The sequence below is a fragment of the Nomascus leucogenys genome, chromosome 19, assembly GCF_006542625.1.
Source record: "Nomascus leucogenys isolate Asia chromosome 19, Asia_NLE_v1, whole genome shotgun sequence".
Lineage (NCBI taxonomy): Eukaryota > Metazoa > Chordata > Mammalia > Primates > Hylobatidae > Nomascus > Nomascus leucogenys.
Window position 1 is genome coordinate 37,964,834 of NC_044399.1, and position 26,710 is coordinate 37,991,543.

Here is a 26,710-nt window from a genome sequence, read left to right on the forward strand (position 1 = left end):
TGAGGAAGACTGCAAGTCTTCTAGGGACTGCCACATCAGTGGCACTGGGCTGCAGCTACAGAAGGATGGAGTGAGGCCAGGCTGGCAACTCCTGAAGGCAGATTTGTGCAAGGCTCAAAGCAGGGAGGCAGCAGGACAGGCTGGGATAAGAGTGGGTGGGAGTCTCTCCCATCTCGCAGTGTTAAGCCCAGCTGGGACCTGGCACCTTCCACTAGGGGGAGCCACACCAATAAGGGCGAGCGAGCACCTGGACTCCCGCCCAAAGAGGAAAGCGAAGGCTCTGCGGGCTGCCAGGGCTGAGCAGGGCATCTAGGAAGTTGCCAAGGGCTATGGCCCATTCTCGTTTGGGGTAGAAGTGGGCACAAAGGGACCCAATTTGAGGGTCTGGGTAAGGACAGCTCTGGTGAGGCCTGATGCTGAACTTTGACCACTGGGCTGGGTTGTGAGGTAGGCTGAGAACCTGAGTCTAAGCAGATAAAAAGAAGAGATAACAAGCTGCGTGTGTTCTGTGTCAACTAGGGAGGCTACAAATGCTCCACCCTGTGTGGCCTGACCTTATAATAACAAAAATAGCTTGCACATAGCACGAACCCTGTTCTAATCACTTTATATGTACTGACACATTTCATACAACTCTATAAAGTAGGTACTATTACTATTATCCCTATTTTAATAGAGAAAACAGGCACAGAACGATCTCACGATCACTCACCTAATAAGTGATGAAGCCAGGATTTGAACCGCAGTGATCAGCATCTAGAGTCTGGGCTCATGACTTTTCAAGATTTTTAAGTGCAGTATCCTGAGTTTTCCAAGTTGGAAATGAATTAAAACGTATTTTAAAATAGCGAGAGAGCCAATTGTGCTAAAACATACTAGCTTGCTACCTCCGTGTTTGAGGCTTTGAGGAGAGGGCACCCCAAGAGGAGCTCTACGATAAGGATAATAAGACCGTGACAGTTGGCGCTGAGGGCTTTCCGTGTGCCAGGCTCCTCACAAGAACGCCCTCATTTATGTAAGTATCTCCATTTCCAGATGAGCCTCGGAGCTGCCTGTAGTTGCCCAGCTAGTATTTAAGGACTGCAGAGGTTGCGCTCTTGATTGCGGGGCTAGAAGTGTGTTCAACAGGGAAGCGGGGGACTTCGTTCCAACAGCGCCGAAACCCGCACGGCCCCTCGGCAGTCCCTCCGCGCTCGGGTGACTTCCTTTCAGACCCCCAGCGAAACTCCCAGCGGAGCCCTCCCACCCCTCGCCCGCTTGCTCCCGCCTGCGGGTCTGGAGTAGTGCTCGCGATTGGCCCTGATCACTGCCGCGGTCCTGCCCCCTCGTTGCGGAGATTCCGATTGGGTGAGGCTCACGAAGCTCCGCCCCCCACGGTGGCCGGAGCAGCCGGAAGCTAGCATGGCGGCCGCCGGGGCTGGGGCTGCGGCTACAGACCTAGGTGCGGTGGGCTTCGGGTGGGGGCCTGCAGCTAGCTGATGGCAAGGGAGGAATAGCAGGGGTGGGGCTTGTGGTGTGCGAGAGGTCCCGCGGGCGGGGGGCTCGGGGGTCTCTTCAGACGAGATTCCCTTCAGGCTTGGGCCGGGTCCCTTCGCACTGGGATCCCAATGAACGCGGGCCCCTGGAGGCCTGTGGCTGGGGCTTCTCCGCGTCGGGGATGGGGCCGGTACCCTAGCCCGTTTCCAGGGCCTCAGTCGGTTCCCCATGCTCTCAGAGGTGGCCCGGGGCAAGCGCGCCGCCCTCTTCTTCGCTGCGGTGGCCATCGTGCTGGGGCTACCTCTCTGGTGGAAGACCACGGAGACCTACCGGGCCTCGTTGCCTTACTCCCAGATCAGTGGGCTGAATGCCCTGCAGGTGAGACTGCTGTGCGGGAGGGTCGGGGGACAGCCCCCCGGCAAGGCGGAGACTCAGTGACGGCCCTGATGCTCCTTCCTGTAGCTCCGCCTCATGGTGCCTGTCACTGTCGTGTTTACGCGGGAGTCAGTGCCCCTGGACGACCAGGAGAAGCTGCCCTTCACCGTTGTGCATGAAAGAGAGATTCCTCTGAAATGTGAGTTCCTGGGGATCAGGGCTGCTTTTCGCGTCTGAGCTCAGTTCAGAGCTGAGCTGGGTGGGAGGAGCGGGGGTGTAACATAAACGCAGTTAAAAACTTACTGTTGAAAGACCTCTCTGAATGAACAGTGTGTTTGGTCAGAAAAAAACTACTTTCAAATTCACAGTCACTAAATAGCAATTTTACTCATAAGACAGGCTACCTAATTGGAAGCAGTTGATGCCCATCAGGGTATAGGGGAAGAGGTGGGATATAGTGGAAAGAACACAGAGTTTGAAATTAAATTGGATTTGCATATAGGCCCTATTTAGTTCGTTTATTTATTTATTTATTATTTTTTGAGACGGAGCCTCGCTCTGTCGCCCAGGCTGGAGTGCAGTGGCGCCATCTTGGCTCACTGCAACCTCCGCCTCCTGGGTTCAAGCGATTCTTCTGCCTCAGCCACCCGAGTAGCTGGGATTACAGGCGCGCGACACCACGCCCAGCTAATTTTTGTATTTTTAGTAGAGACGGGGTTACACCATGTTGGCCATGCTGCTCTCGAACTCCTGACTTCAGGTGATCCGCACGCCTCAGCCTCCCAAAGTGTTGGGATTACAGGCGTGAGCCACCGCGCCCAGCCCCTATTCAGTTTAACATTAAACACTTTACTGGGGTACTTTTTTTAGGTACCAGGAATTTAGGAATGAATAAGAAATTGATAATGGTTTCAAGATGTTCATAGGTAGGGGAGAAAGATAAAATAAATTACAGTAGAAGTATACAAGAAACAGAGATTGCACTTAGTAAAGAGTATTAACCATCTGGGAGGAAAGAAAGGCAGAGAAAGTTTTGAGACATGTAATTCTTAAGTCGGATTTTTAAAGGATGTGTAGGAATTCAGGTTAAATGGGAAAGGGAGGGAGAGAATTTCAGGCAAAGTGAATAGCATGAGACAGTATAAGGATAGCTGATAGTTGTTGCTCGCTGTGTGCGAGAAACTAGGTGAAGCATTTTATATGTGTTGCCTCATTTAATCCTTTCTAATGATATGATCCCCATTTTATAAATGAAGAAACTGAGGCTTAGAGAATTTAACTTGTTCAAGATCACACAGCTAGTAAGAGATGGAACTGGGATTTAAATCCAGGCCTGACTGATTCCAGTGTTCAGTCTTTTAACCAACAAACTATACTCCTGTGTGAAAGTGTGGCAGGGTGAATCAGCATATTGGGGGACCTATGAGCAGTTTTGCCTTACTGGAATGCGTAGTGAAAGACTGGGAATGACTGGAGATTTGGGCTGAGTCTAGAGCATGAGGTGCCCGTGTGCCATTTACTTTTTTAGTTCTTTAGCCTTGGTGAAAACATTTTTATTTTTTTTGAGAAAGGGTCTCTCTTTGTTGCCCAGGCTGGAGTATGGTGGCATGATCAGGGCCCACTGCAGCCTTGACCTACTGGGCTCAAGCGATCCTCCCACCTCAGCCCACCTGCCTCAGTAGCTGGGACTACAGCCACACACAATCACACCCAGCTGATTTGTTTTGGTATTTTTAGCAGAGATAGGGTTTTGCCATGTTGCCCAGGCTGGTCTCGAGCTCCTGGGCTCAAGTGATCAGCCTCCCAAAGTGCTGGGATTACAAGTGTGAACCACCGCACCCGGCTGGTTAAAACATTTTTTTAAAAAAATATTTCGTATGGTTCAGCCTCTGTACACACACAAACTTCTTTTCTTTTTTTTTTTTTTGAGATGGAGTTTCACCCTTGTTGCCCAGGCTGGAGCGCAATGGCACGATTTCAGCTCACTGCAACCTCTGCCTCCTGGGTTCAAACGATTCTCCTGCCTCAGCCTCTGAAGTAGCTGGGATTACAGGCGCCTGCCACCACGCCCAGCTAATTTTTTGCATTTTTAGTAGATATGGGGTTTCACCATGTTGGCTAGGCTGGTCTTAAACTCCTGAGCTCTGGTGATCCACCTGCCTCGGCCTCCCAAAGTGCTGGGATTACAGGCGTGAACCACCATGCCTAGCCAAACTTCTTGTTTTCTAAACGAAACTTGGACCATCCCTCACAAGTTAGTTTGCAATTTGATTGTTTTCAGTTTATCATGGATTTCTTCATATTTGATGACACAGTGTTCAGTAATATGGGTATACTGTAAACGTATAGTATAGGCAACACGTATAAAGGGTGACCAAGAGTATAGAATTTGGGATCAGAGAGCTGGAATTCAAGCCTTGTTCTGCCACTTATTTGTGTAAATTTGAGTAAGGTTGTTAACTTCTCTAAACATTGGTTTCCTCATCTGTTAGACAGAAATAGTAATAGGGTTGTTCATTTATTCAACAAGTATTTATTGTGTACTTATGTCAGATACAGTTCTAGTTACTAGAGATATAGCAGTGAACAAAACAGACAAGAAGAAGACAATAAAAAAGACAAAGCTGGACATGGTAGCTCACACCTGTAATCCCAGCACTTTGGGAGGCCGAGGCAGGCAGATCACTTGAGATCAAGAGTTCGAGACCAGCCCGGCTAACATGGTGAAACCCCATCTCTACTAAAAATACAAAAATTAGCCGGGCGTGGTGGCGGGCGCCTGTAATCCCAGCTACTTGGGAGGCTGAGGCAGGAGAATCGCTTGAACCTGTGAGGTGGAAGTTGCAGTGAGCCAAGATCCCACCACTGCACTCTAGCCTGGGTGACAAGAGACTCCATCTCAAAAAAAAAAAAAAAGAAAAAAAGACAAGTAAGTCAAATGTATGTTAGATGGTGATAGAAGAAAAATAGAGCAGGACAGGAGGAGAGGGAATTTTCTTGAGGAATGGGAGGGGATTGCAGTTTTAGATAGGGTGGACAAGGGAGGTCTCATTGAAAAGAGGACATTCAAGTAAATACCTAAAAGGCGAGGGAATAGACTGTGCAGATATCTGGGGGAAGAGCATCTTGGCAGAGGGAAAAGCATGTCTAAGGTCCTGAGTTAAGAGCAAGTGTTGTACCTTTCAGGAGCAGTGAGAATCTCCCTGTGGCCTCACTGGGGTGAATGAGGAAGAGAGAAAGAGGAAATGAAATAAAACCAGAACAGTAGAATGGGGCTGAATCACTTAGGGCCTGGTAGGTCATTGTGAGAATTTGCATTCTAGGCTTTTATTCTAGATAAGAAGGGAAGCCATTGAAGGTTTTTTGTTTCTTTTTTAAACATGACTACCATTATCACACCTAACTAAGTTAGCAGTGATTCCTTAATATCACCTAATTCTCAGTCTGTATTTAGATCTCTCCAGTTATCTCCAAGGAATCCTTTCACAGATGGTTTATTCCATCAGGATCAATAAGTTGCATTTGTCTTTTTGTCACTTTTATTTTATGTCAGCTCCCCCCACCCTACCCCCATACATTTCTTTCACACCATTGATTTGTTGGAGAAACCAGGTCATTTGTTTTATAGAACATCTCACATTTGGGATTTGGCAAGTAGCTTCCTCACAGTTTAATTTAACTCATTCCTCTAGCATCCATATTTCTTATAAACTGGGAGTTAGATCTAGTGGTTTGATTAAAGCCAGGTTCAATTTTTTGGATGAGAATACATTGTAGGTGGTGCAGTGTACTTCCTATTGTGTTGTATCCTGAAGCACTTAATGGCTAGTTGTTCCATTTTGGGTGATGCAAAGACTATGTAGTGAGTTCAGGTATTATCAGCCTGATCTCTATATTTTAGACTTTCTCATCAACCTTTTACATGATATTTTTAGCACCTATTTGATCATGGAATCCATTTCATTAGCAGTCACAAGATAGTGCTTTTTTTAATTTTTATTTTTTTTAGAGACAGGGTCTCACTCTGTCACCCAGACTGCAGTGCAGTGGCTCAATCATAGCTTACTGCAGCCTTGAAATCCTAGGCTCAATCAGACCTCCCACCTCAGCCTCCCAAGTAGGTAGGACTACTGGTGTGTGGCCAGGCACAGTGGCTCACGCCTGTAATCCCAGAACTTTGGGAGGCCAAGGCGGTGGATCATTTGAGGTCAGGAGTTTCAGACCAGCCTGGGCAATGTAGTGAAACCCCTTCTCCACTAAACATACACAAATTTGCTGGGTGTGGTGGTGTGTGCCTGTAGTCCCAGCTACTCCGGAGTCCAAGACAGGAGAATTGCTTGAACCTAGGAGGCAGAGGTTTCATTGAGCCAAGATTGTGCCACTGCATTCCAGCCTGGGAGACAGAACGAGACTCTGTCTCAAAAAAAAAAAAAAAGTAGGCCAGGTGCAGTGGCTCACGCCTGTAATCCCAGCACTTTGGGAGACCGAGGCGGGTAAATCACTTGAGGTGAGGAGTTCAAGACCAGCCTGCTCAACATGGGAAAACCCTGTCTCTACTAAAAATATAAAAATTAGCTGGGTGTGGTGGCACATGCCTGTAATCCCAGCTACTTGGAAGGCTGAGGTAGAAGAATTGCTTGAAACGGGGAGGCGGATGTTGCAGCGAGCCGGGATCCCACTGCTGTTCTCCAGTCTGGGCAACAGAGCCAGATTCCATCTCAAAAAAAAAAAAAAAAAAAAGAAAAAGTAGAGAAGGGGTCCTTTTTTTTTTGAGATAGGGTCTGACACTCAGGCTGAAGTGCAGTGGCCCAATCATAGCTCACTGTAACCTTGAACTCCTGGGTTCAAGTGGTCCTCTTACCTCAAGCTCCCAAGTAGCTGAGACTACAAGAATGTGCCACTGTGCCCAGCTAATTTTTTGTTTATTTTATTTTATTTTATTTATTTATTTATTTTTGAGACAGAGTCTCACTCTGTCACCCAGGCTGGAGTGCAGTGGCGCAATCTCAGCTCACTGCATCCTCCACCTCCCGGGTTCAAGCGATTCTCCTGCCTCAGCCTCCTGAGTAGCTAGGATTACAGGCACACAGACACCATGCCTGGCTAATTTTTGTAATTTTAGTAGAAACGGGGTTTCACCATGGTGGCCAGGCTGGTCTTGAACTCCTGGCCTCGAGCAGTCCACCTGTCTTGGCCTCCTAAAGTGCTGGGATTACAAGCGTGAGCCACTGCACCTGGCCTCAGCTAATTTTTAAATTTTTTGTAGAGACGGGGTCTCACTGTGTTCCCCGAGCTGGTCTCAAACTCCTGGGCTTAAGCAATCTTCCCACTTCGGACCCTAAAGTGCTGGAATTACAGGCATCAGCCACCACACCTGTCCAAATTAGTGACTTTTACAATTCTGTCATTTCTTCTTCCTGGAAGAAATGTATGACCTGGAATTCTTTTATAAAGAAAAGAGGAACTTTTTCAATAAATTTTAGGTTTAGCTTGTCAAGTTTCAGGAGGCAAAAAAAATCCCTTCAGGATTGGCTTACATGTATATATTAATTTGGGGAGCGTTGACATCTTTATAATAGTCTTTATAATGTGACATCTTTATAATATTCATCTAGGGACCTTGTATACTTTTCCATTTTATTCAGATATTTTATGTCCTTCAGTAAAGTCTTTGAAGTTTTCTTCTTAGAGTTTTATACATTTATTCCTGGGTATTTTTATACTTTATTGTTAATGTGATTGAGGTTTTAAGAGATGTTTCTAATCAGATATTGCTGGTATTTATGCGGGTATTGATTCTTGCATGTTCTTGTATCTAGTCATCTTATTGAACTGTTGCTAGTTCTAATAGTTTTTCAGTTGGTTCTGATTTTCTTGAGAAATAATTATGCTACTTCAAAGTGGCCATTTTGTCTGTTTCTTTCCAATACTTATAAGTTTTCTTTCTCTTTCTTCACATATTACATTGGTCAAGAACTTCAGAAAGAACAATACTGAATAACAATGAGAATAGAGGAGATAGCAGGCATCCTTGTTTTATTATTAACTTTATAGAATTATGTTTAATGTTTTGTCATTAAGTGTGTGGTTTTTTATTTTTTATTTTTTTGAGACAAGGTCTGGTTCTACTACCCTGGCTGGAGTGCAGTGGTGCAATCTCAGGTCACTGCAACCTCTGCCTCCCAGGCTCAAGTCATCCTCCCACCTCAACCTCCCAAGTAGTTGGGACTACAGGTGTGCACCACCATACCTGGCTTTTTTTTTTTTTTTTTTTTTTTTTGAGATGGAATTTCGCTCTTGTTGCCCAGGCTGGAGTGCAATGGTGTGATCTCGGCTCACTGCAGCCTCCGCCTTCTGGGTTCAAGTGATTCTCTTGCCTGAGCTTCCTGAGTAGCTGGGATTACAGGCGCCTGCCACCACACCCAGCTAATTTTTTGTATTTTTAGTAGAGATGGGGTTTCATCATGTTGGCCAGGCTGGTCTCGAACTCCTGACCTCAGGTGATCCACCCGCCTTGGCCTCCCAAAGTGCTGGGATTACAGGTGTGAGCCACTGTGTCTGGCACATACCTGGCCAATTTTTGTATTTTTTGTAGAGATGGGGTTTCATCATGTTGCCCAGGCTGATCTCCAACTCATGAGACCAAGGGATCCGCCTGCCTCGGCCTCCCAAAGTGCTGGGATTACAAGCATGAGCCACCGTGCCCAGCCTGTGTGTTTTGTTTTTATCAGGAACGTTCACTGAATTTAATTATTTTGGGGCAGTGATTGGAATGACCATATGGTTTTTCTCCTTTTGCCTATTAATGTAATGACTATTGAAATAGATTTCCCAGTGGGAAGACATTTCAAGCTGAAGGACCAGTGTGTGCAGAGGTGAAGGCAAGAGCTGGGGCAGATGGGAGAAATGGGTGTCATGTGTTTGATATCATCTATGCAGAAATCATTAGAGTTGGCTGCAGCTGCTTGGTCTTTTTCTGTAAACAGCCATCTTGCTGTCCTCAGATGCTGGACAGTGTTAGGTCTGGGAAGGTGGGCAGAGGCCTGATGCTTGCTCTTTTCATCGTGCTACTTCTTATCCCTCCCAGACAAAATGAAAATCAAATGCCGTTTCCAGAAGGCCTATCGGAGGGCTTTGGACCATGAAGAGGAGGCCCTGTCATTGGGCAGTGTGCAAGGTATGGGAAGGGATGAGCACACCATTTTAATGTGAAGCACTCTTTTTCCTTCTGATCTCTAAGTGCATAGTTCCCATGCTTTGGCTTACCTCCAAAACCTCTCTTGGAATGCTGGGAATGAGGAACTGTGGGATTCAGCCCAGTCCACTGAGGGCCAGAGAGGTTGATTGGCTTACCCAAGCCTGACCACTGTGTCAGCTGAATGTGGGTGAAGGGGTGGGTCAGGCATTCTGTGGGGCTGGGGGGAGATGGAATGGTGTTTTGCTCTTGGTGTACCACCTGTTCTTACCCCAGAGGCAGAAGCCATGTTAGATGAGCCTCAGGAACAAGCGGAGGGCTCCCTGACTGTGTACGTGATCTCTGAACACTCCTCACTTCTTCCCCAGGTAAGGTAACAGAGAGGCTGCGACTTTGCCTTATCCCTTCAGCTCGTGGACTCCTGGGTCACCTCCTTCTTGCATCATTGCTACCCATTTCTTCCATTTGCTCTCCAAAAAAATTTTTTTTTTTTTTTTTTGAGACGGAGTGTTGCTTTGTTGCCTAGGCTGGAGTACAGTGGCGGGATCTCAGCTCACTGCAGACTCCGCCTCCTGGGTTCAAGTGATTCTCCTGTCTCAACCTCCTGAGCACCTGGGATTACAGGCATGTGCCATGTAATGTATTTTTAGTAGAGACGGGGTTTCACCATGTTGGTCAGGCTGGTCTCAAACTCCTGACCTTGTGACCTACCTGCCTTGGCCCCCCAAAGTGCTGAGATTACAGGTGTGAGCCACCACATCCGGCCTCCACATATTTTTCATAAAGAATACTGGCTGGGTCTGGTGGCTCACACTGTAATCCCAGCACTTTGGGAGGCTGAGGCAGGCAGTTTGCTTGAACTCAGGGGTTCAAGACCAGCCTGGGCAACATGGCAAAACCCCATCTCTACAAAAAATAAAAAAAATTAGCTGGATGTGGTAGTCCCAGTTACTTTTGGAGGCTGAGGCGGGGGGAGCACTTGAGCCTGGGAGGTGGAGGGTGCAGTGAGCTAATATCATGCCACTGCACTCCCCATCTCTACTAACAATACAAGAATCGGCTGGGTGCGGTGGTGCATGCCTGTAATCCCAGCACTTCGGGAGGCCGAGGCAGGCGGATCACTTGAGGTCAGGAATTCGAGACCAGCCTGGTCAACACGGTGAAACCCCATTTCTACTAAAAATACAGAAATTAGCCGGGCGTGATGGTGGGTGCCTGTAGTCCCAGCTACTCGAGAGGCTGAGGCAGGAGAATCACTTGAACCCAGGAGGCGGAGGTTGCAATGAGCCAAGATAGTGCCACTGCACTCCAGCCTGGGCGACAGAGTGAGACTCTGTCTCAAAAAGAAAACTTATAATGAAATATTTAATTTTTATAAAAACACTAAAGAAAATGTTAATGAACATCCCCATCCCACCCCCAGCTCACAGACTGCAGTGCAGTAGCACAGTGTGTACTTCCATGGTTATACTCCATTCCCTTTCGGCCCAAGGCAACCAGATTTTGTGTTTGTAATTTTCTTGCTTTTCCTTAGAGTTTGGTCACATATGTTGTATCTCTATAAACAATGTATTTAATTTTACATTTTTGAATTTATATAAATGGTGGCATATAGCACATGTTCCTCTGCCACTTTTATTTTATTCCCTTCATGTGGCAGAGTCTGGTGAGAGAATCATCCATAATTATATAGTTGAATCTATGTATCATTGTATAAACATAAACATAATTTACCCATTCTATTGCTAATGGACATTTGGATTATTTCTAGGTTTTACTGCTAGAAATAATGCTATTGTGAATACTTGTTTCTTTGCCATGTGCCATTTTTATATCAGACTCTCCAGTTGTCAGTTTATTCTGCTTTTCTTGCTCAGCATGCCATCTCTGAGTTTCTATTTCACCATTTTACCAGCCCCTGAAGAGTTAGATGCTGCCTGGACCCATGTCTGCTGGGAAAAAGAAGGGAACGGAAACAAATGAAAACAATATATACTCATAGCTCAGAAATGCTGAGTTAATAGCTCATGAATATCAAGAGAGGTGCAAACCTGTTGGTCATTGGCAAAGGTGCAGATTCGGAACAATAGGAGCCAGGGTGCTTTTCGGCTTTCTTTTCTGAGCCATGGGCATTCTGTCCCTTGCTCACCCCCACAGGACATGATGAGCTACATTGGGCCTAAGAGGACAGCAGTGGTGCGGGGGATAATGCACCGGGAGGCCTTTAACATCATTGGCCGCCGCATAGTCCAGGTGGCCCAGGCCATGTCTTTGACTGAGGATGTGCTTGCTGCTGCTCTGGCTGACCACCTTCCAGAGGACAAGTGGAGCGCTGAGAAGAGGCGGCCTCTCAAGTCCAGCTTGGGTAGGGCACCAGGCTCTGCCACATGAAGGGAGAGGAAATGAATTACATGGGGCAGGAGGGAAATCTGCATGCCAACTTCTTTCTCCTTTCTTCTCTAGTCTCAATTTTTTTCTTATTTATTTTATGTTATTATTATTATTATTTTATTTACTTATTTATTTTGAGATGGAGTCTCGCTCTGTTGCCTGGGCTGAGTGCAGTGGCGCGATCTCGGCTCACTGCAAGCTCCGCCTCCCGGGTTCACGCCATTCTCCTGCCTCAGCCTCCCAAGTAGCTGGGACTACAGGTGCCCGCCACTACTCCTGGCTAATTTTTTTGTATTTTTAGTAGAGACGGGGTTTCACTGTGTTAGCCAGGATGGTCTCGATCTCCTGACCTCGTGATCCACCCGCCCCAGCTTCCCAAAGTGCTGGGATTACAGGCATGAGCTACCGCACCTGGCCTATTTTTTTATTTTTATTTTTTGAGACACAGTTTTGCTCTGTTGCCCAGACTGGGGTGCAGTGGCGCGATCTTGGCTCACCACAACCTCTGCTTCCCAGGTTCAAGCGATTCTCACTCCACAGTTTCCTGAGTAGGATTACAGGTGCATGCCACCACGTCTGGCTAATTCTTGTATTTTTATTTTAATTTTATTTTTTTTTTGAGACGGAGCCTCCTGTTGTCCAGGCTGGAGTGCAGTGACGTGATCTTGTCTCACTGCAACCTCCGCATCCCAGGTTCAAGCGATTCCCCTACCCCAGCCTCCTGAATAGTTGGGATTACAGGCACCCACCACCACGCCCAGCTAATTTTTGTATTTTTAGTAGAGACGGGGTTTCACCATGTTGACCAGGCTGGTCTTGAACTCCCGACCTCAAATGATCTGCCTGCCTCGGCCTCCCAAAGTGCTGGGATTACAGCGTGAGCCACCACACCCGGCCAATACTTGTATTTTTAGTAGAGATGGGGTTTCCCCATGATAGCCAGGCTGGTCCTGAACTCCTGGCCTCAAGTGATCCGTCTGCCTCAGTCTCCCAAAGTGCTGGGATTACAGACATGAGCCACAGCGCCTGGCAGCTTTTTCTTACTGTGTTCCTCATCCCAGTTTTGTCCTCCTTTTGGTTCCATGATGGAAAGCAGCCCCATTCCAGAGGAGAAACAAGTTCAGCTCAGCTGGGAGTACTGGCTGCCCCTCTTCTTTGATCCACAAGAGCCTCTGACTTCCCTGACTCCTGTTTCTGTAGGCTATGAGATCACCTTCAGTTTGCTCAACCCAGACCCCAAGTCCCATGACGTCCACTGGGACATTGAGGGGGCTGTCCTGCGCTATGTGCAACCTTTCCTGAATGCCCTCAGTGCCACTGGCAACTTCTCTGTGGACTCTCAGGTGAGACCGGGAGCAAGGTGAGGAGTCCTTTTCAACATCTATACATATTTACAAGTGCAGTCTGTTCCTCCATCTCTTAGAGCTTGCTGATTTGCTAGGAATTTCCTGTGTGTATATGTATGTGAGTGTCATAAGGGCGGGTACTGGGGGTGTGTGTGTGCCCTTGTCTGTGTCCATCCATCCATTGAGGGCAGATTCTGGTGTCTTTACTTCCTTGGCATCCAGTTGAGGGAGTTTGTCGGTGCTTGTTAACAAACCACCTTCCTATAGCTCCCTCTAGACCTATACTCACCAGTTGTGCTTAGATGTTAATGCCATGACCCATCTTTTTTTTTTTTTTTTTTTTTTTTTTTTTTTGAGACAGAGTCTTGTTCTATTACCAGGCTGGAGTGCAGTGGTGCGATCTCAGCTCACTGCAACCTCCACCTCCCAGGTTCAAGCGATTCTCCTGACTCAGCCTCCTGAGTAGCTGGGATTACAGGTGTGCGCCACCATGCCCAGCTGATTTTTGTATTTTAGTAGAGACGGGGTTTCACCATGTTGGCCAGGATGGTCTCGATCTTTTGACCTCGTGATCCGCCTGCCTTGGCGGATCCCAAAGTGCTGGGATTACAGGCATGAGCGATGGAGCCCAGCAGAGCCATTCTTAAGGAATTTAGTTTTTAGAAAAATGCTTCCTGAAATTTGTTATTGTAGTAACAATAAAGATGTGAAGGGCCGGGTGCGGCGGCTCATGCCTGTAATCCCAGCACTTTGGGAGGCTGAGGCAGGCGGATCACGAGGTTAGGAGATCAAGACCATCCTGGCCAACATGGTGAAACCCCGTCTCTACAAGTATAAAAATTAGCTGGGCATGGTGGCACGCACCTTTAGTCCCAGCTACTCGGGAGGCTGAGGCAGGAGAATTGCTTGAACCCGGGAGGTGGAGTTTGCAGTGAGCCAAGATCGTGCCACTGCACTCCAGCCTGGCAACAGAGTAAGATTCCATCGCAAAAAAAAAAAGATGTGAAGAGTGTAGCTTTCTGTATCACGCTGTCTCCTTGTAGGGAAAACATGTGGGAGAAATTTTTATCAGGTCTTACTAGTGGGAGTAATTGCTTCTGAATAACTGGCTTGATTTGATCTTGTAGACACTGAATTATGTTGTTCTTTGTTTCTCTCTTTGTGTAGACTGTTAGGAAACCTGGTAAAATACGTGGTTTTTAAAACATGTATTTAGTTTATTCACTTTACCCTTGGCTTTGCTGTTTTCTTCTGCAATTATTTTCTCTCAGCCCTGATTTTGTCTCTTATATGTGGCCTTGTCCTGATTGTGTCTTTTTTAGGGCACCTCAAATCTTTTTTGGGAGAAAGTAGAATATAAATCTAAACAAAGTAACTACTCCCTCTTTGCTCTCCAGATTCTTTACTATGCAATGTTGGGGGTGAACCCCCGCTTTGACTCAGCTTCCTCCAGCTATTATTTGGACATGCACAACCTCCCCCATGTCATCAACCCAGTGGAGTCCCGGCTGGGTGAGCACCTAAGGATGAGGGTCTTTCTTTTCTGCCAGGCTAGGGAGGGATCCTGACGGCTCAGCTGGGTGGGGGATGGGAATTGGAGGTGGATTATATATAGTGACGGTTCCCAGTTGGGTTGGTGTGAGGAGACTGTGGCGATTGAGGCTTGTTTTTTCTTTTTTTGAGACAAGGCCTTGCTCTGTTGCCCAGTCTAAAGTGCAGTGGCACAGTCATAGCTCACTGCAGCCTCCAGCTCCTGGGCTCAAGTGGTCCTCCCACCTCAGCCTCTCGAGTAGCTAGAACTATAGGCATGTGCCACTACACTTGACTAATTTTCAAAATTTTTTTTAGAGACAGGATCTCACTATGTTGCCCATGCTGGTCTTGAACTCCCCTCAAGTGATCTTCCCACCCCAGCCCCCTAAAATGCTGGGATTATAGGCTTGAGCCACCATGCCTGAGCCCTAGGTTCCTTTTTCATGATGCTCTGTTGATATCTCCATCTTCACACCTATCATATCCAAAAGCATTTATTAAAAATGATTCCCAGCGGCTGGGCGCGGTGGCCCACGCTTGTAATCCCAGCACTTTGGGAGGCCGAGGTGGGCGGATCACGAGGTCAGGAGATCGAGACCACGGTGAAACCCCGTCTCTACTAAAAAAATACAAAAAAAAAAAAATTAGCCGGGCGTGGTGGCGGGCGCCTGTAGTCCCAGCTACTCGAGAGGCTGAGGCAGGAGAATGGCGTGAACCCGGGAGGCGGAGCTTGCAGTGAGCCGAGATTGCGCCACTGCACTCCAGCCTGGGCGACAGAGCGAGACTCCGTCTCAAAAAAAAAAAAAAAAAAAAAGATTCCCAGCACTTTTTACAAATGAATGGCTAGGCTGGGTCTGTCTCCCTAAAAGCCATCTAGGAGAGAGGCTGTCACACACATAGGGAAGACAACAGCAAAAGTACTTGAGGGCAGAATTTGAATTGACAGTTCTGCTGATTGAGGTTGAATAACCTTGAAGCTAGTACCATAGTTTTTCATTTTTCGGGTGGAAACTGGGAAGAGGAGGTGTGACTAAGAACTGTAACACAGGCAAATCGAAGTAAGTATATCTAATTGTGGAATCTCAGATACCAGAGGCAGGCTAGTGTGGCCCGAGGATTGTGAGGGGGTGGCATGTGAGGCCTTAGAAAATTCCTCTGTTCATTTATTCATTCAACAAACATTGACTGAGGGACTACCTTATAACAGTGCTGAGTAGAGAAAAGAAGGGCATTCCAGGCAAAGGGAACTGTGAGCTTAGATGCAGAAGAGTGAGAGAGCTTAGGCATTCAGGAAGCTCAGAGTAGTTTAGTGTGGCTGAAATGTGAGTGAGTGACCAAAGATGAAGCTGGTAAGGTAGGCAGAAGCCAGATCATAAAGGACCATGTTAAGGAGTTTGAACTTTAACCTGATAGGGGTGGCTAGCCATTGAAGGATATTAAGCAGGGAACTGACATAAGGTCAGATTTCTGGTTTGCATAAAACTATCTGTAGTAATATGGGTACATTGTGGGAGTGGCCAAGAAAGCTGTCGTAGACAGTCAAGGGGCCTTTGAGGAGGGAGAATTTGGGGGTGTTTTGGAGCTAAGGACTATGTTTCCATCTGTGTGGCACATCTCGAGAGAACATTCTGAAGCCCTTTACTAGAGACACCCTGGGCAGGAGGATATCCTAATGATTGTTAGTTGGGGAATCAGTCCCAGAGTGAGTGACCAGCAAGTTAGAGGCCGACCTGGGACTAAGGTCCAGGTCCAGCATGTTTTGGTATTCTGCTTTCCCTTGTCTTTACACTACAGGGTCCAGTGCTGCCTCCTTGTACCCTGTGCTCAACTTTCTACTCTACGTGCCTGAGCTTGCACACTCACCGCTGTACATTCAGGACAAGGATGGCGCTCCAGTGGCCACCAATGCCTTCCACAGTCCCCGCTGGGGTGGCATTATGGTAATAGACTACGCAGACCCCAGAGCCCATGCTTCTGGGACAGGCAGGTGTCCCTGAAACTGTGTTCCTTCTGTTTTCCTTCTGGTGTCCTCCATGGCCCAGCCTGTGGGAGGGGCAGGCACCAGGGAGGTGAGGGTGCTATGTGCTCATGCCCCTCTTCTGCCGGCCCCACTTTTGTTTCCGCCAGTGTTTTCTATACTATGACCCTTTGCCCTTACCTAGGATCATTCTGTGTCCATCTTACATCTTGGCCTTATTTGTGGGAGTCTTGCAAGGCTGGGAGCCTTGTCTCCCTTGTTAGACTGGAAGTTTCTCATGGGGGAGAATTCTAAAATGGGATAAGAAAAAAATACGTTCTACAGGACTTTCAAGGGGGTAATTGGGATAATGTATTTAATGCTCCCCGTAGTAGGTACTCAAAAAATATTAGCTATACCGTGAGGTTTATAGCTTCTAAAGAGCACAGAATATGTCTTCCTTTTCTCTCCAGAGTGCCTAGGGCAGAGCTGTGCATGGGCCTGGTATGATGTTGTGGCAATCTCATTCCCCCTTTCAGGTATATAATGTCGACTCCAAAACCTATAATGCCTCAGTGCTGCCAGTGAGAGTCGAGGTGGACATGGTGCGAGTGATGGAGGTGTTCCTGGCACAGTTGCGGTGAGGTCCTGGATGATCCACTTGGGGACATAGTCTCCTTGGCTGTAGAGGGGAGTTGCAAAGTGGAATCAGGTCTTACCTGGCAGGGATATCTTGGCTGTGCCTAGAGCCCCAGGGAAACCAAGAAAAGTTTCTAAGGATCCCATCATCCTTCCAAGAAGGCTAGTAGGTGACAAAATCATTTTTTTTTTTTTTTTTTGAGACGGAGTCTCGCTTTGTTGCCCAGGCTGGAGTGCAGTGGTGCAATCTCGGCTCACTGCAACCTCCGCCTCCCAGGTTCAAGCAATTCTCTGCCTCAGCCTCCCGAGTAGCTGGAACTACAGGCGCCCGCCACCACACCTGGCTAATTTTTTGTATTTTTAGTAGAGACGGGGTTTCACCATCTTGGCCAGGCTGGTCTTGAACTCCTGCCCTCGTGATCCACCCGCCTCGGCCTCCCAAAGTGCTGGGATTACAGGCGTGAGCCACTGCGCCCAGCCAGCAAAACCAGTTTTAAGAAAAATAGACTCATGAATGTCAGGTCCATGGAGTGTGATTAGGGCTGCTTAAGAAAATAGCTGTTAATTCTTATGCTGCCTGATGGATTGAGTGGCTGCCTGAGGCTCTGTGTTGAGGATTCTAAGGCTGTGTCTGGGCTCATTGGGAAAGAGTATTCTTCTGATTGACTAGCAGTGTCTCACAGATGCAGGCTTAGAGAAGCACAGCACATGTACCTTGGCAAAGGCAGTCCTGGATCATCCCTTAATGCTAAGTCCCATTGGCCCCATTTGTTCAAAGAGAGGGTAGAGAAGGTGAAAGGATTAAACTAAGTTGGTGTTATCAGAAGTATTTTAGCCATGGAACCTTTTTTTAAAAAACAAGATCTTGGAAATCTAATGTAGAAACAGGTAAAAGCAGAAACACTGGTTGAAGCAGTGTTTGGGGCCAACTTGCTTGGTGTTGCCCTTATGCCCCCAAGACCCTGAGGTACTTCCCTTTAACCCTTATGGTTCTGGGTAAGATTGAAAATCACTGGCTTAGGACAGATATTTGAGAAATCTTAGCCATCATCTCCCACCTTGTGGTCTCAGCCACCTTGATCTTAACTCCGATGTTCCTACAGGTTGCTCTTTGGGATTGCTCATCCCCAGGTGCCTCCAAAATGCCTGCTTTCAGGGCCCAAGAGTGAAGGGCTAATGACCTGGGAGCTAGACCGGCTGCTCTGGGCTCGGTCAGTGGAGAACCTGGCCACAGCCACCACCACCCTCACCTCCCTGGCGCAGCTTCTGGGCAAGATCAGCAACATTGTCATTAAGGATGACGTGGCATCTGAGGTAAGCGGGCAGGGGATGGATTCTGCAGCTTGGGACTGGAGTAGCCAGAGAGGGCCAGAGTGTGGTGAGACCAGAGAGCCTGTGAGGTCCACGGTATGTGTGGGCTTGCCATCTTTAGTGTCCCAGCCTTCCTCTAGACGGCAGTACCAGCTCCCAAGCAGGAGTGCAGATGAGAGTGCGAGGTTTCAAGCTGACCCTAGGAAAATAAACCATATCCCTGTAGACAGACTTCCATAGGTCCTGGATGAACTCCAGGCATCTTCCTTGGTAGATGGAAGGCACAGTAAGGCCCAGCACCCTTTCCACCAATGCCTAGGACTTACTGGTATACCCTCTTGTCCCTTCTCCTTCCTAGGTGTACAGGGCTGTGGCTGCAGTCCAGAAGTCAGCAGAAGAGTTGGCCTCTGGGCACCTGGCATCTGCCTTTGTCGCCAGCCAGGAAGCTGTGACATCCTCTGAGCTTGCCTTTTTTGACCCGTCACTCCTCCACCTCCTTTATTTCCCTGATGACCAGAAGTTTGCCATCTACATCCCACTCTTCCTGCCTATGGCTGTGCCCATCCTCCTGTCCCTGGTCAGGATCTTCCTGGAGACCCGCAAGTCCTGGAAAAAGCCTGAGAAGACAGACTGAGCAGGGCAGCACCTCCATAGGAAGCCTTCCTTTCTGGCCAAGGTGGGCGGTGTTAGATTGAGAGGCACATACATGGGGCCTGCCGGAATGACTTAAATATTTGTCTCCAGTCTCCACTGTTGGCTCTCCAGCAACCAAAGTACAACACTCCAAGATGGGTTCATCTTTTCTTCCTTTCCCATTCACGTGGCTCAATCCTTCTCCACCACCAGGAGCCTCAAAAGGCACATCATCCGGGTCTCCTTATCTTGTTTGATAAGGCTGCTGCCTGTCTCCCTCTGTGGCAAGGACTGTTTGTTCTTTTGCCCCATTTCTCAACATAGTACACTCGTGCACTAAGAGGAGGGAGCATTATGGGAAAGTCCCTCCCTTCCACACTTCTCTCTAGTCCCTGTGGGAGAGCCCTAGCCCCTGCCGTCATGAAGGGGCCAGGCATTGGTCACCTCTGGGACCTTCTCCCTCCCCTCCCTCCTAGCTGGCTTTGTCCGTCAGGTACAGTCTGGCGAGAGTCCAGGAGGCAGCATCTCAGGACGTGGTGCTGTGTGTGTGTCTGTGTGTGTGTGTTTGTGTGTGTGTGTGTGCGTGTGTGTGTCGGAGATTCCAGAAAGTTCCAGATTTGGAATCAAACAGTCCTGAATTCAAATCCTTGTTTTTGCACTTATTGTCCGGAGAGCTTTGGATAAGCTTTTGAATCTCTCTGAGCCTCAGTTTTTCATTCGTTCAAATGGCACTGATGATGTCTCCCTTACGAGGTGGTTGTGAGGATTAAATGTGATCAGCATGTAAAGTGTCTGGCGTATAGTAGGCTCTTAATAAACACTGGCTGAATATGAATTGGAATGATACAAAGTCTGAGCTCGACTCTTTCTGCATTCACGCGTAAGTAACAGTTTCCTGGTGTTTGTCCTCCTGTGCCCACAGGTCCACTTTGCTTCCACGTGGCCATGTGCCCTTCCTAGCTGGATTGCCCAAGTCTGTTAGCATCTGCTTTTTACCTGAGATACTAATTCATCAGGTCAAAAAAAAAAAAAAAAAAAAATCTTGAGCACCAGCTGCAGGGAGCCTTCTGCTAGGTGCAGGGGTCCTACAGAGAACAAAGTAGGCAGGACCGGTGCTTTCACAGAGCTGAGCTTTCAGGGGGAAGAGTCATAGGACAAATAAAAATAATTTCACATAATGCATTAGAAAGACAAAAACAGGCTGGTCAGATGGTGACTGAGGGGGAAGGACTTCAGACTGGGTGTGAGGGAGGCCCTTTGAGCAGATGACATTTGAGCTGTGACTAGGAGAAAAGAGGCCATCTGGGGAAGACCATCCAACCAGAGACCCTGAGCCTGGGACTCACGAGCAGAAAGGCTGGAACACACTGAGTAAGCGGAGAGGTAGTCAGGACCCCACTAGTACCAGTACAAGAAAGTGTTAGAAAAACAGAATGAAGCCCAGGGCAGGATCCCCCGACTCCCATCCCCCGCGTCGGCGGCATTTCGGGAGGGCTGGGCCGGGCTGCGGGCGGGATCAGCGCAGGGCCCACCCCAGGGGCGGGGCCGGGGCGGGGCGGTGCCTGAAGCCCCGGCCGGGGGCGGGGCTGCGGACGCTCCCCCTTCCCCCGGCTCCAGCCGGCGCAGGCAGCGGCGGCGGCAGCAGGCAAGCCGCGGCCCCGCGAGGCCATGAAGGTGAAGAAGGGCGGCGGTGGAGCCGGGACGGGGGCGGAGCCCGCTCCAGGGCCCTCGGGCCCGAGCGTGGTCCCCATACCACAGCCGCCGGCGGAATCCGAATCTGGGTCCGAGTCGGAGCCGGACGCAGGCCCAGGGCCCAGGCCGGGGCCGCTGCAGAGGAAGCAGCCGATCGGGCCGGAGGACGTGCTGGGGCTGCAGCGGATCACGGGTGGTGAGCACCCACGAGGGAGCGCCGCCCGCGGGTGGGAAGGGGAGAGGGTGCGAGGGGCCCTCCCGGCGCGCCAAGCCCTGGCCCCCGCCCCCTTTCCCGCCTCCCCTCCCCCACCGAGTCCCCTCTCCTGTGTGCCCTGCTCTCCCTTCTGCCGCCAGGTCTGATCTCTGTGTACCCCGTTCCCTTGATCTCTCTCTGTGCCTCCTTCTTCTCCCTTTCGAGATTTATTCCTTCCTTTTCCAGGGGCCCGTCCCCTTTTCCCAGCGTGGAGGTACGTGCGGCAGCAGCTGCAACCGTAGCCCTGTAGCTGTGGAGTCTCCAGAGCGCCTTGAGGCCCGCCCCTGCACTAATGAGGAGAGGGGCTGAGTGCAGCCAGCCTGTCCTCAGCCCCCACGCTGGAGGCTAGGTGGAGGCTGAGTTACTTGGGAGGCATTCAGACTCTTCATGTCTCCCCAACCGTTAATACTCTCACCCTGATCCTCCAGGAAGACTTGGGCCATTTTCTTCCCCGGGAAAGAAACTGAGCAGGCAGCTTTAGTGTGTTGGCTGTGGTTCCTCTCATGGGGAGTGGCTTAACGTCCCTCCAAGCCTAGACTAGCACCTGTCCTGTTCTGGGGGCTCTGTCATCAAGGGAGGCTTGGTCTCCACTGTGGTTAAAAGTTTCTGAGCTGGACTGCCTGGGTTGGAGTTCCAACTCTGCCATATAATTGGCTGTGTGACCTTGGGCAAGTAACCTCACCTCTCTGAGCATGTCTTTTCATCTATAAAATGGGGATAATGATACCTATCTCGTAAGATTATTGTGAAGATAAGGCCTCTGATTCTGTACAGTGCCTGGCATCTGTGCATGCTGTGTACATTGGGCTCTTTGATCAGTAGTATTTTTGGGCCCTACAGGGCTGCTCATAGCGCTGCCTGGAGTCAAACAACTTGGCTTTCAGGGCAGGGGAGGGGGTCATCACAGGCAGGGAATGAGGGCTAGGAAACCTCATAGCAGAGGCTTTGGATGAGCCTCAAAGGATGAAAGGTGCATGGAGAGACAGTGGCTCTCCACCTTGGCCACATTCACCAGCAACCTGCCCTGGCCCCCTTTGTGAGAATAACTGTTGGGGGGCTTCTCTGTGGGTATGGCGGGCATGTATGGGAGTGGACCTGAGCCCTAGAGCTTCCAAAGCAGCAGAACACAGGGCTCCCAGACAGAGCTGTGGAGGGGAGGCAGCCTTGAGCCTGTGCTCCTGGGTCCCTGGGGGCCAATTCCTCTCTCCTTACTGAGCTAGGCAGCAGCCATTCTTGGCTGGGCCCCCAGAGTACTGAGCTCCCTTGCCCAAGCAAGCATCCATGGAGAGAGGGAGGCTGGACCAGGCTGATGTTGAAGCCAGTTGGGCTACAATTTGCAATAGCAGCATTTAGGATTCAGCTTAGCTCTGGGACAGAACTTTCTCAGAGGAAGTCCAGAGGTCAGACTGACTGAGTCCTGAGTAACTTTGGGGGTTTATTTTGCGACTAGAGGGAGCTTCTAGCTCATGTACCACCATTTGTCTCCTAATTTGGAGGAAATTCTTAGCCCTTAGAGATGGGAAATCTGTGAAGGGTAAGTAGAGGAAAGGGCTTCATGGGAACCCCTTCCTGTGCAGGAGTTGAGAACAGAGTTCCAGGGATTTCCACCCTGGCACCCCTTGCCTTGTCTCTTCTGACCCTAATCATGCAGGTCCGAGGTTTGCTGTTCCCAGATTACTGGGCCCTGAATCCAGCTTAGGAAGCTATTTGTGGCTGAGAGGAATAGAGCAGTTGTGTTCTGAGCCCTTGGCCACTCTGCCCCTTATTCTGACCTGACCCTGGGTCCCAGGCCTCATCCTTCCTAGAAGAGAAGGAGCGGCCGTGGTGTTCTGAGCCATAGACATCCCTGTTCCTCACTTCTTCTAAGGACAGAGAGGTTGACAGATTGAGTTTGCAGTAGAAGAGACTGAGTTTAGACTGCAGGAAGTTGTTCCCAAATGAGAGGCTCCAAAAGTTAGAGAATGGGAGAAGAGAAGGCCTTACGGGGATCTGGGAGTTGGGCACTGGGATCCTGCTCCGCACTCTGCCACCTCCGTTCCCTATGCTCTGTACCTTCTTTCTATATCTTTATGCTGGTGCTTACTTGCTGTGAAAATAGGGTGAATGGGGTGAGATAGGGGTTGCCCACTTCCATTCTCTCCCCACCCCACATGTGGGCTGTAGTAGACTCAGGGCCCTGCCTCTTCCCCAAGCTGTATAAAGTCCATGCTGGGCCCCAGGGTACCAGATGGCTGCCAGGAGGGCTTCCTGGAGGGGACTGCATCAGGCTTGGGGAAGAAGCAGGACTGGGAAAGAGAAAATGACTTTATATTCACTTCCTCTTCCTGCCCCAGAGGAATAGGAGGTGGCCCAGGGGCCTGGAGGGTGATTTCCGGGCTTCTGTGGGCCACCAGGGGAGGATGTGGTGCTGTGCAGGCTGACAGCACGAGTCCCTCCCTGCTCTCTTTGTTGCCAGGGCCTCCCTGAGCACTTGAAGTTGCTGCTGCAAGAGCTGTGAGCGTTAGATCAGGCCCTGTAGCTCCCTGAGCTTCCTCAGGCAGGGCCTCTCACTGTTCTTGGTTCCCCTTCTGGGCCTGAGGACTCCCCTTACCCCTTCCACACCCACTGCTGCACCTGCCACACCCTCTTCCTGGCCTAGCCTGTGTTCTTCTCTATGGGGGTCCAGGACTACTTTCTCCATGGTGGTGGCTCATAGCCAGGGCTGCGTAAATGACCTCTAAGGGGGTTGCCTCTGCTTGCTAAGACTTCCTCCCATTTGGAGATCAACAAAGGATGAGAGCAAAGTTGGCCTCCTCCCCCCTGCCATATCCCAGGCTCTGGGCTTGAGTCAGCAGAGCTTTGGTTAAGCTGCTTAAGGGAGCTGGGCTGGTGTAAGCTTCTTACTGAGAGGAGGGGGTTGGGAGGGGAGGAGGAATAGGGAAGGGGTTGTTCACCTGCCCCAGCACCACCCGTATCAGGGAAAGTCCCCTCAACATCAGCCTCACCTGATACATCTAGATGTCATGCCAGGGGCAGCTGTGGGGTGAGGGTAGGAATATCCTCCAGAGAAGGACTGTGACTCTCCCAAGACAGAGCTGTGTGGCCTCCTTTACAGTGTGGTTCTCAAAGGCAGGGTACCAGAGAAGCTGATAGACTGAGTTGCAGTAGAAGAGACAGGTCAGACTGCAGGAAGTTGTTCCCATATGAGAGGAGAGGCTCCTACCAGGCTGGAGACCCAGTTCTCCCAAAGTCATCTCGCCAGCCTTGGCAGAGCGGAGGCCAGAATGAGGACCCTCAACTCCAGGGTGGGAGGGAGAGTGTTCGGGAGGTGGCCTTGTCCTCTACCCTTCTCTGCCCTGCCCTTCCCTGGCCCCCAGAGACCACTAGGATGGCACTCCTTATCCCCTGTTAGATCCCCATAGCGGAGTTGTGCCCTTCCCCAAGGGCAGGGGCTGAGGTCCCTCTTTCCAGAGGGCAGTGATCCCAGGGATGAGAAGAGGGTAGCTACTCTGGGGTCCCACACAAGCTGACCTGGCAGCAGGGGCTTTGGGGCGCCTTCCTTGCTCAGCTGCCTGTTTCCCCTAGACTACCTCTGCTCCCCCGAGGAGAATATCTACAAGATCGACTTCGTCAGGTTTAAGATTCGGGACATGGACTCAGGCACTGTCCTCTTTGAAATCAAGAAGCCCCCAGTCTCAGGTGAGTGGGCTGGGTGGGCCATTGATGGAGAGGCAGATACGAGCTGTGGAGTGGGCTGCCCAGGGACTCCTTGGGCCACAGAGGAGTCCACAGAACTGGGGCTTGGACCCCAGCATTCTCAGGAGTCTGCAGGCAGGGGGGCCCTTTCTTTTCCTTCCCATATGTTTCTGAGGCTGGACATCTTGCGAGGTCAGCCCCTACCCCTTCGGTCCCTGCCAAGCTGCCTTCTGCAGGGCTCTCTGGGAACTGCAGTCCTACGGGTCCCAGGCCTCAGTATCCTGTGGCCCCCGGAACCACAGTGGCAATTGGGAACCTGCAGACCTAGAACCCCTAGGTGGCACTATTTGGCCAATGGTCTGAGCCTTCAATGTGCCCCAGAATTTCTTGGGGAGTTTAAAAAAAATCAGATAGATGGGGGCCCAAGGGTAGAACCCTGGGTGGACAAGGGCCCAGCCTGAAGCCCACTGAGCCCCAGCTGGGGTACATTGCAGAACGGTTGCCCATCAACCGGCGGGACCTGGACCCCAATGCTGGGCGCTTTGTCCGCTACCAGTTCACACCTGCCTTCCTCCGCTTGAGGCAGGTGGGAGCCACGTGAGTCGCTGGGCTGGGGGTGGTGGTGGGGGTGAGGGAGAGGGTGTGAGTGGGCCCTTCTCAGCCTCTCGTAGGGGTGGCCTGTCCTGAGCCCGGATGGCTAGCTGACTTCAAGAACAGACTCAGCCCTGCCTCCTTCTCTTGCTCAGGGTGGAGTTCACAGTGGGAGACAAGCCTGTCAACAACTTCCGCATGATCGAGAGGCACTACTTCCGCAACCAGCTACTCAAAAGCTTCGACTTCCACTTTGGCTTCTGCATCCCCAGCAGCAAGAACACCTGCGAGCACATCTACGACTTCCCCCCTCTCTCCGAGGAGCTGAGTGCGTGGGCAGGGTCTTCTGGGAGTGGGGAAGTGGGGGCGTCTGGAGACTGAGCTGTGGGAGGGAGGGGGACTTGTGGGTCTGATCCCATTTCTCCCCACCCTGGGGCTCTTCTGTGTCTGCCACCATTCCCATATCATCTGTAGAAAAAGAGGCTGGGGATATTTCAGGCTGTTTGGCTGTCCCTGTACCCCAGTCCTGAAGCCCCTGCAGTGGCCAGACTCAAGCTCCTGACCTTTGCCCGGCCTGGCTGGGCCTCTCTTGCAGTCAGCGAGATGATCCGTCACCCGTATGAGACCCAGTCTGACAGCTTCTACTTTGTGGATGACCGGCTGGTGATGCACAATAAAGCAGACTATTCCTACAGCGGGACACCCTGACCCCACGGCTGCCCTGACCCTAGGAGGCTCCAGTTCTGGGCCGGGAGCTGTGACCTGCCCAACGCTCACCCCTCAACCCCAAGTCCTCTGCTTGGGGAGTTCTCCAGGAGCTCCGGACCCTGAGTCAATGTTGGGAGGAAGGGTACCTGGTGTCCCCAGTCAAGCCCATGAAGCCCATGGGGCCTGCTCCATGGGATGGGGTCGTAGGGAGGCTGTTTGCCTCCATGTCTAGGAAGGCCTGTGAAAGAAGCAGTCAGGACTTCCGGACGACTTAGCTGGGCCCTACTTGGGCCCAAGTTTCAGAATAGTGTTCCCCTATCAAGGCTGTGACTAGATCAGGCAGGGATCCATTCCCTGTCCCCTGCCCACTACCTTCAGGCCATTTAGAGTTGTAAATTTACAAAGATCCATGGTGGGCTCCAGCTGCCAAGCCACCCAAGGGAGTCTGGGCCCTAGGCCTGGCTCCATCCCTCCCCATGAGGGGCCAAGACACTGCCTGAGGTGTGGGAGGGACTGGCTGAGATCGCAGCCCATGGTAGGAGCTGGACCAACTGTATATAGTTTTCAATAAACTTTTTCCTTTTCTGTTCTCTAGTGTGGCCAGCCTCTGTGTGTATGGGCAAAGAAAGGAGCAGGGATAGGCAGGAATGTGCTTAAGGCAGTAAAAATGTCTCCTACCTCCCACATTCCAGTGCACTCTCACCCTTAGTCTTCCTGTCCCCTGATTCTCTGTACCCTGACACCATCTAGAGTCAGCATTTAGAACATGATGGAGCTGGAGAGGGTCTTTCTTATGATGAAGGAGACCCAGACCCTGAGAGGGGAAGCTTTGGCCCAAAGTCAGAGCCAACCCTGGCAGAACAGAAGCTGAAACAAAGGCCCTGAACTCCAGGGTGCAAGGGGAAGGTGTGGGGGAGGTGGCCTTGTCCTCCACG

The 26,710-nt window shown here is 50.2% G+C and overlaps 2 protein-coding genes across 3 annotated transcripts; both read left to right on the forward strand.

Annotated features, from left to right (window-relative positions):
• The first annotated feature begins 1,368 nt into the window (after positions 1-1,368).
• On the forward strand, positions 1,369-19,702 carry PIGS (phosphatidylinositol glycan anchor biosynthesis class S). Of its 2 annotated transcripts, XM_003277120.4 has the most exons (12): positions 1,375-1,441; positions 1,715-1,854; positions 1,939-2,050; positions 8,939-9,028; positions 9,323-9,414; positions 11,204-11,411; positions 12,638-12,780; positions 14,181-14,295; positions 16,111-16,256; positions 16,813-16,913; positions 18,016-18,226; positions 18,582-19,702. In XM_003277120.4, the coding sequence occupies exons 1-12, from the start codon at positions 1,402-1,404 to the stop codon at positions 18,855-18,857; spliced, it is 1,674 nt and encodes a 557-aa protein (XP_003277168.2). In that variant the 5' UTR covers positions 1,375-1,401; the 3' UTR covers positions 18,858-19,702. The 2 variants fall into 2 exon arrangements, with proteins under 2 accessions (XP_030656453.1, XP_003277168.2); XM_030800593.1 differs by lacking the exon at positions 1,715-1,854 and having other exon boundaries at positions 1,369-1,441.
• Positions 19,703-20,425: 723 nt separating this feature from the next.
• Positions 20,426-26,365, forward strand: UNC119 (unc-119 lipid binding chaperone). Its single transcript, XM_012503513.2, has 5 exons — positions 20,426-20,744; positions 24,366-24,479; positions 24,971-25,073; positions 25,223-25,395; positions 25,663-26,365. Exons 1-5 carry the CDS (start codon positions 20,525-20,527, stop codon positions 25,773-25,775), a joined length of 723 nt encoding a protein of 240 aa, XP_012358967.1. The 5' UTR covers positions 20,426-20,524; the 3' UTR covers positions 25,776-26,365.
• Positions 26,366-26,710: the final 345 nt, after the last annotated feature.

Bases quoted from the DNA above. Each gene is read 5' to 3' on its own strand.
- UNC119 (XM_012503513.2), top strand. From the start codon at position 20,525: ATGAAGGTGAAGAAGGGCGGCGGTGGAGCCGGGACGGGGGCGGAGCCC. The intron at 24,480-24,970 runs GTGAGTGGGCTG...GGTACATTGCAG, and splicing joins CAAGAAGCCCCCAGTCTCAG to AACGGTTGCCCATCAACCGG. The intron at 25,074-25,222 runs GTGAGTCGCTGG...TCTCTTGCTCAG, and splicing joins TTGAGGCAGGTGGGAGCCAC to GGTGGAGTTCACAGTGGGAG.
- PIGS (XM_003277120.4), top strand. From the start codon at position 1,402: ATGGCGGCCGCCGGGGCTGGGGCTGCGGCTACAGACCTAG. The intron at 2,051-8,938 runs GTGAGTTCCTGG...TATCCCTCCCAG, and splicing joins AAGAGAGATTCCTCTGAAAT to ACAAAATGAAAATCAAATGC. The intron at 9,415-11,203 runs GTAAGGTAACAG...TCACCCCCACAG, and splicing joins ACTCCTCACTTCTTCCCCAG to GACATGATGAGCTACATTGG.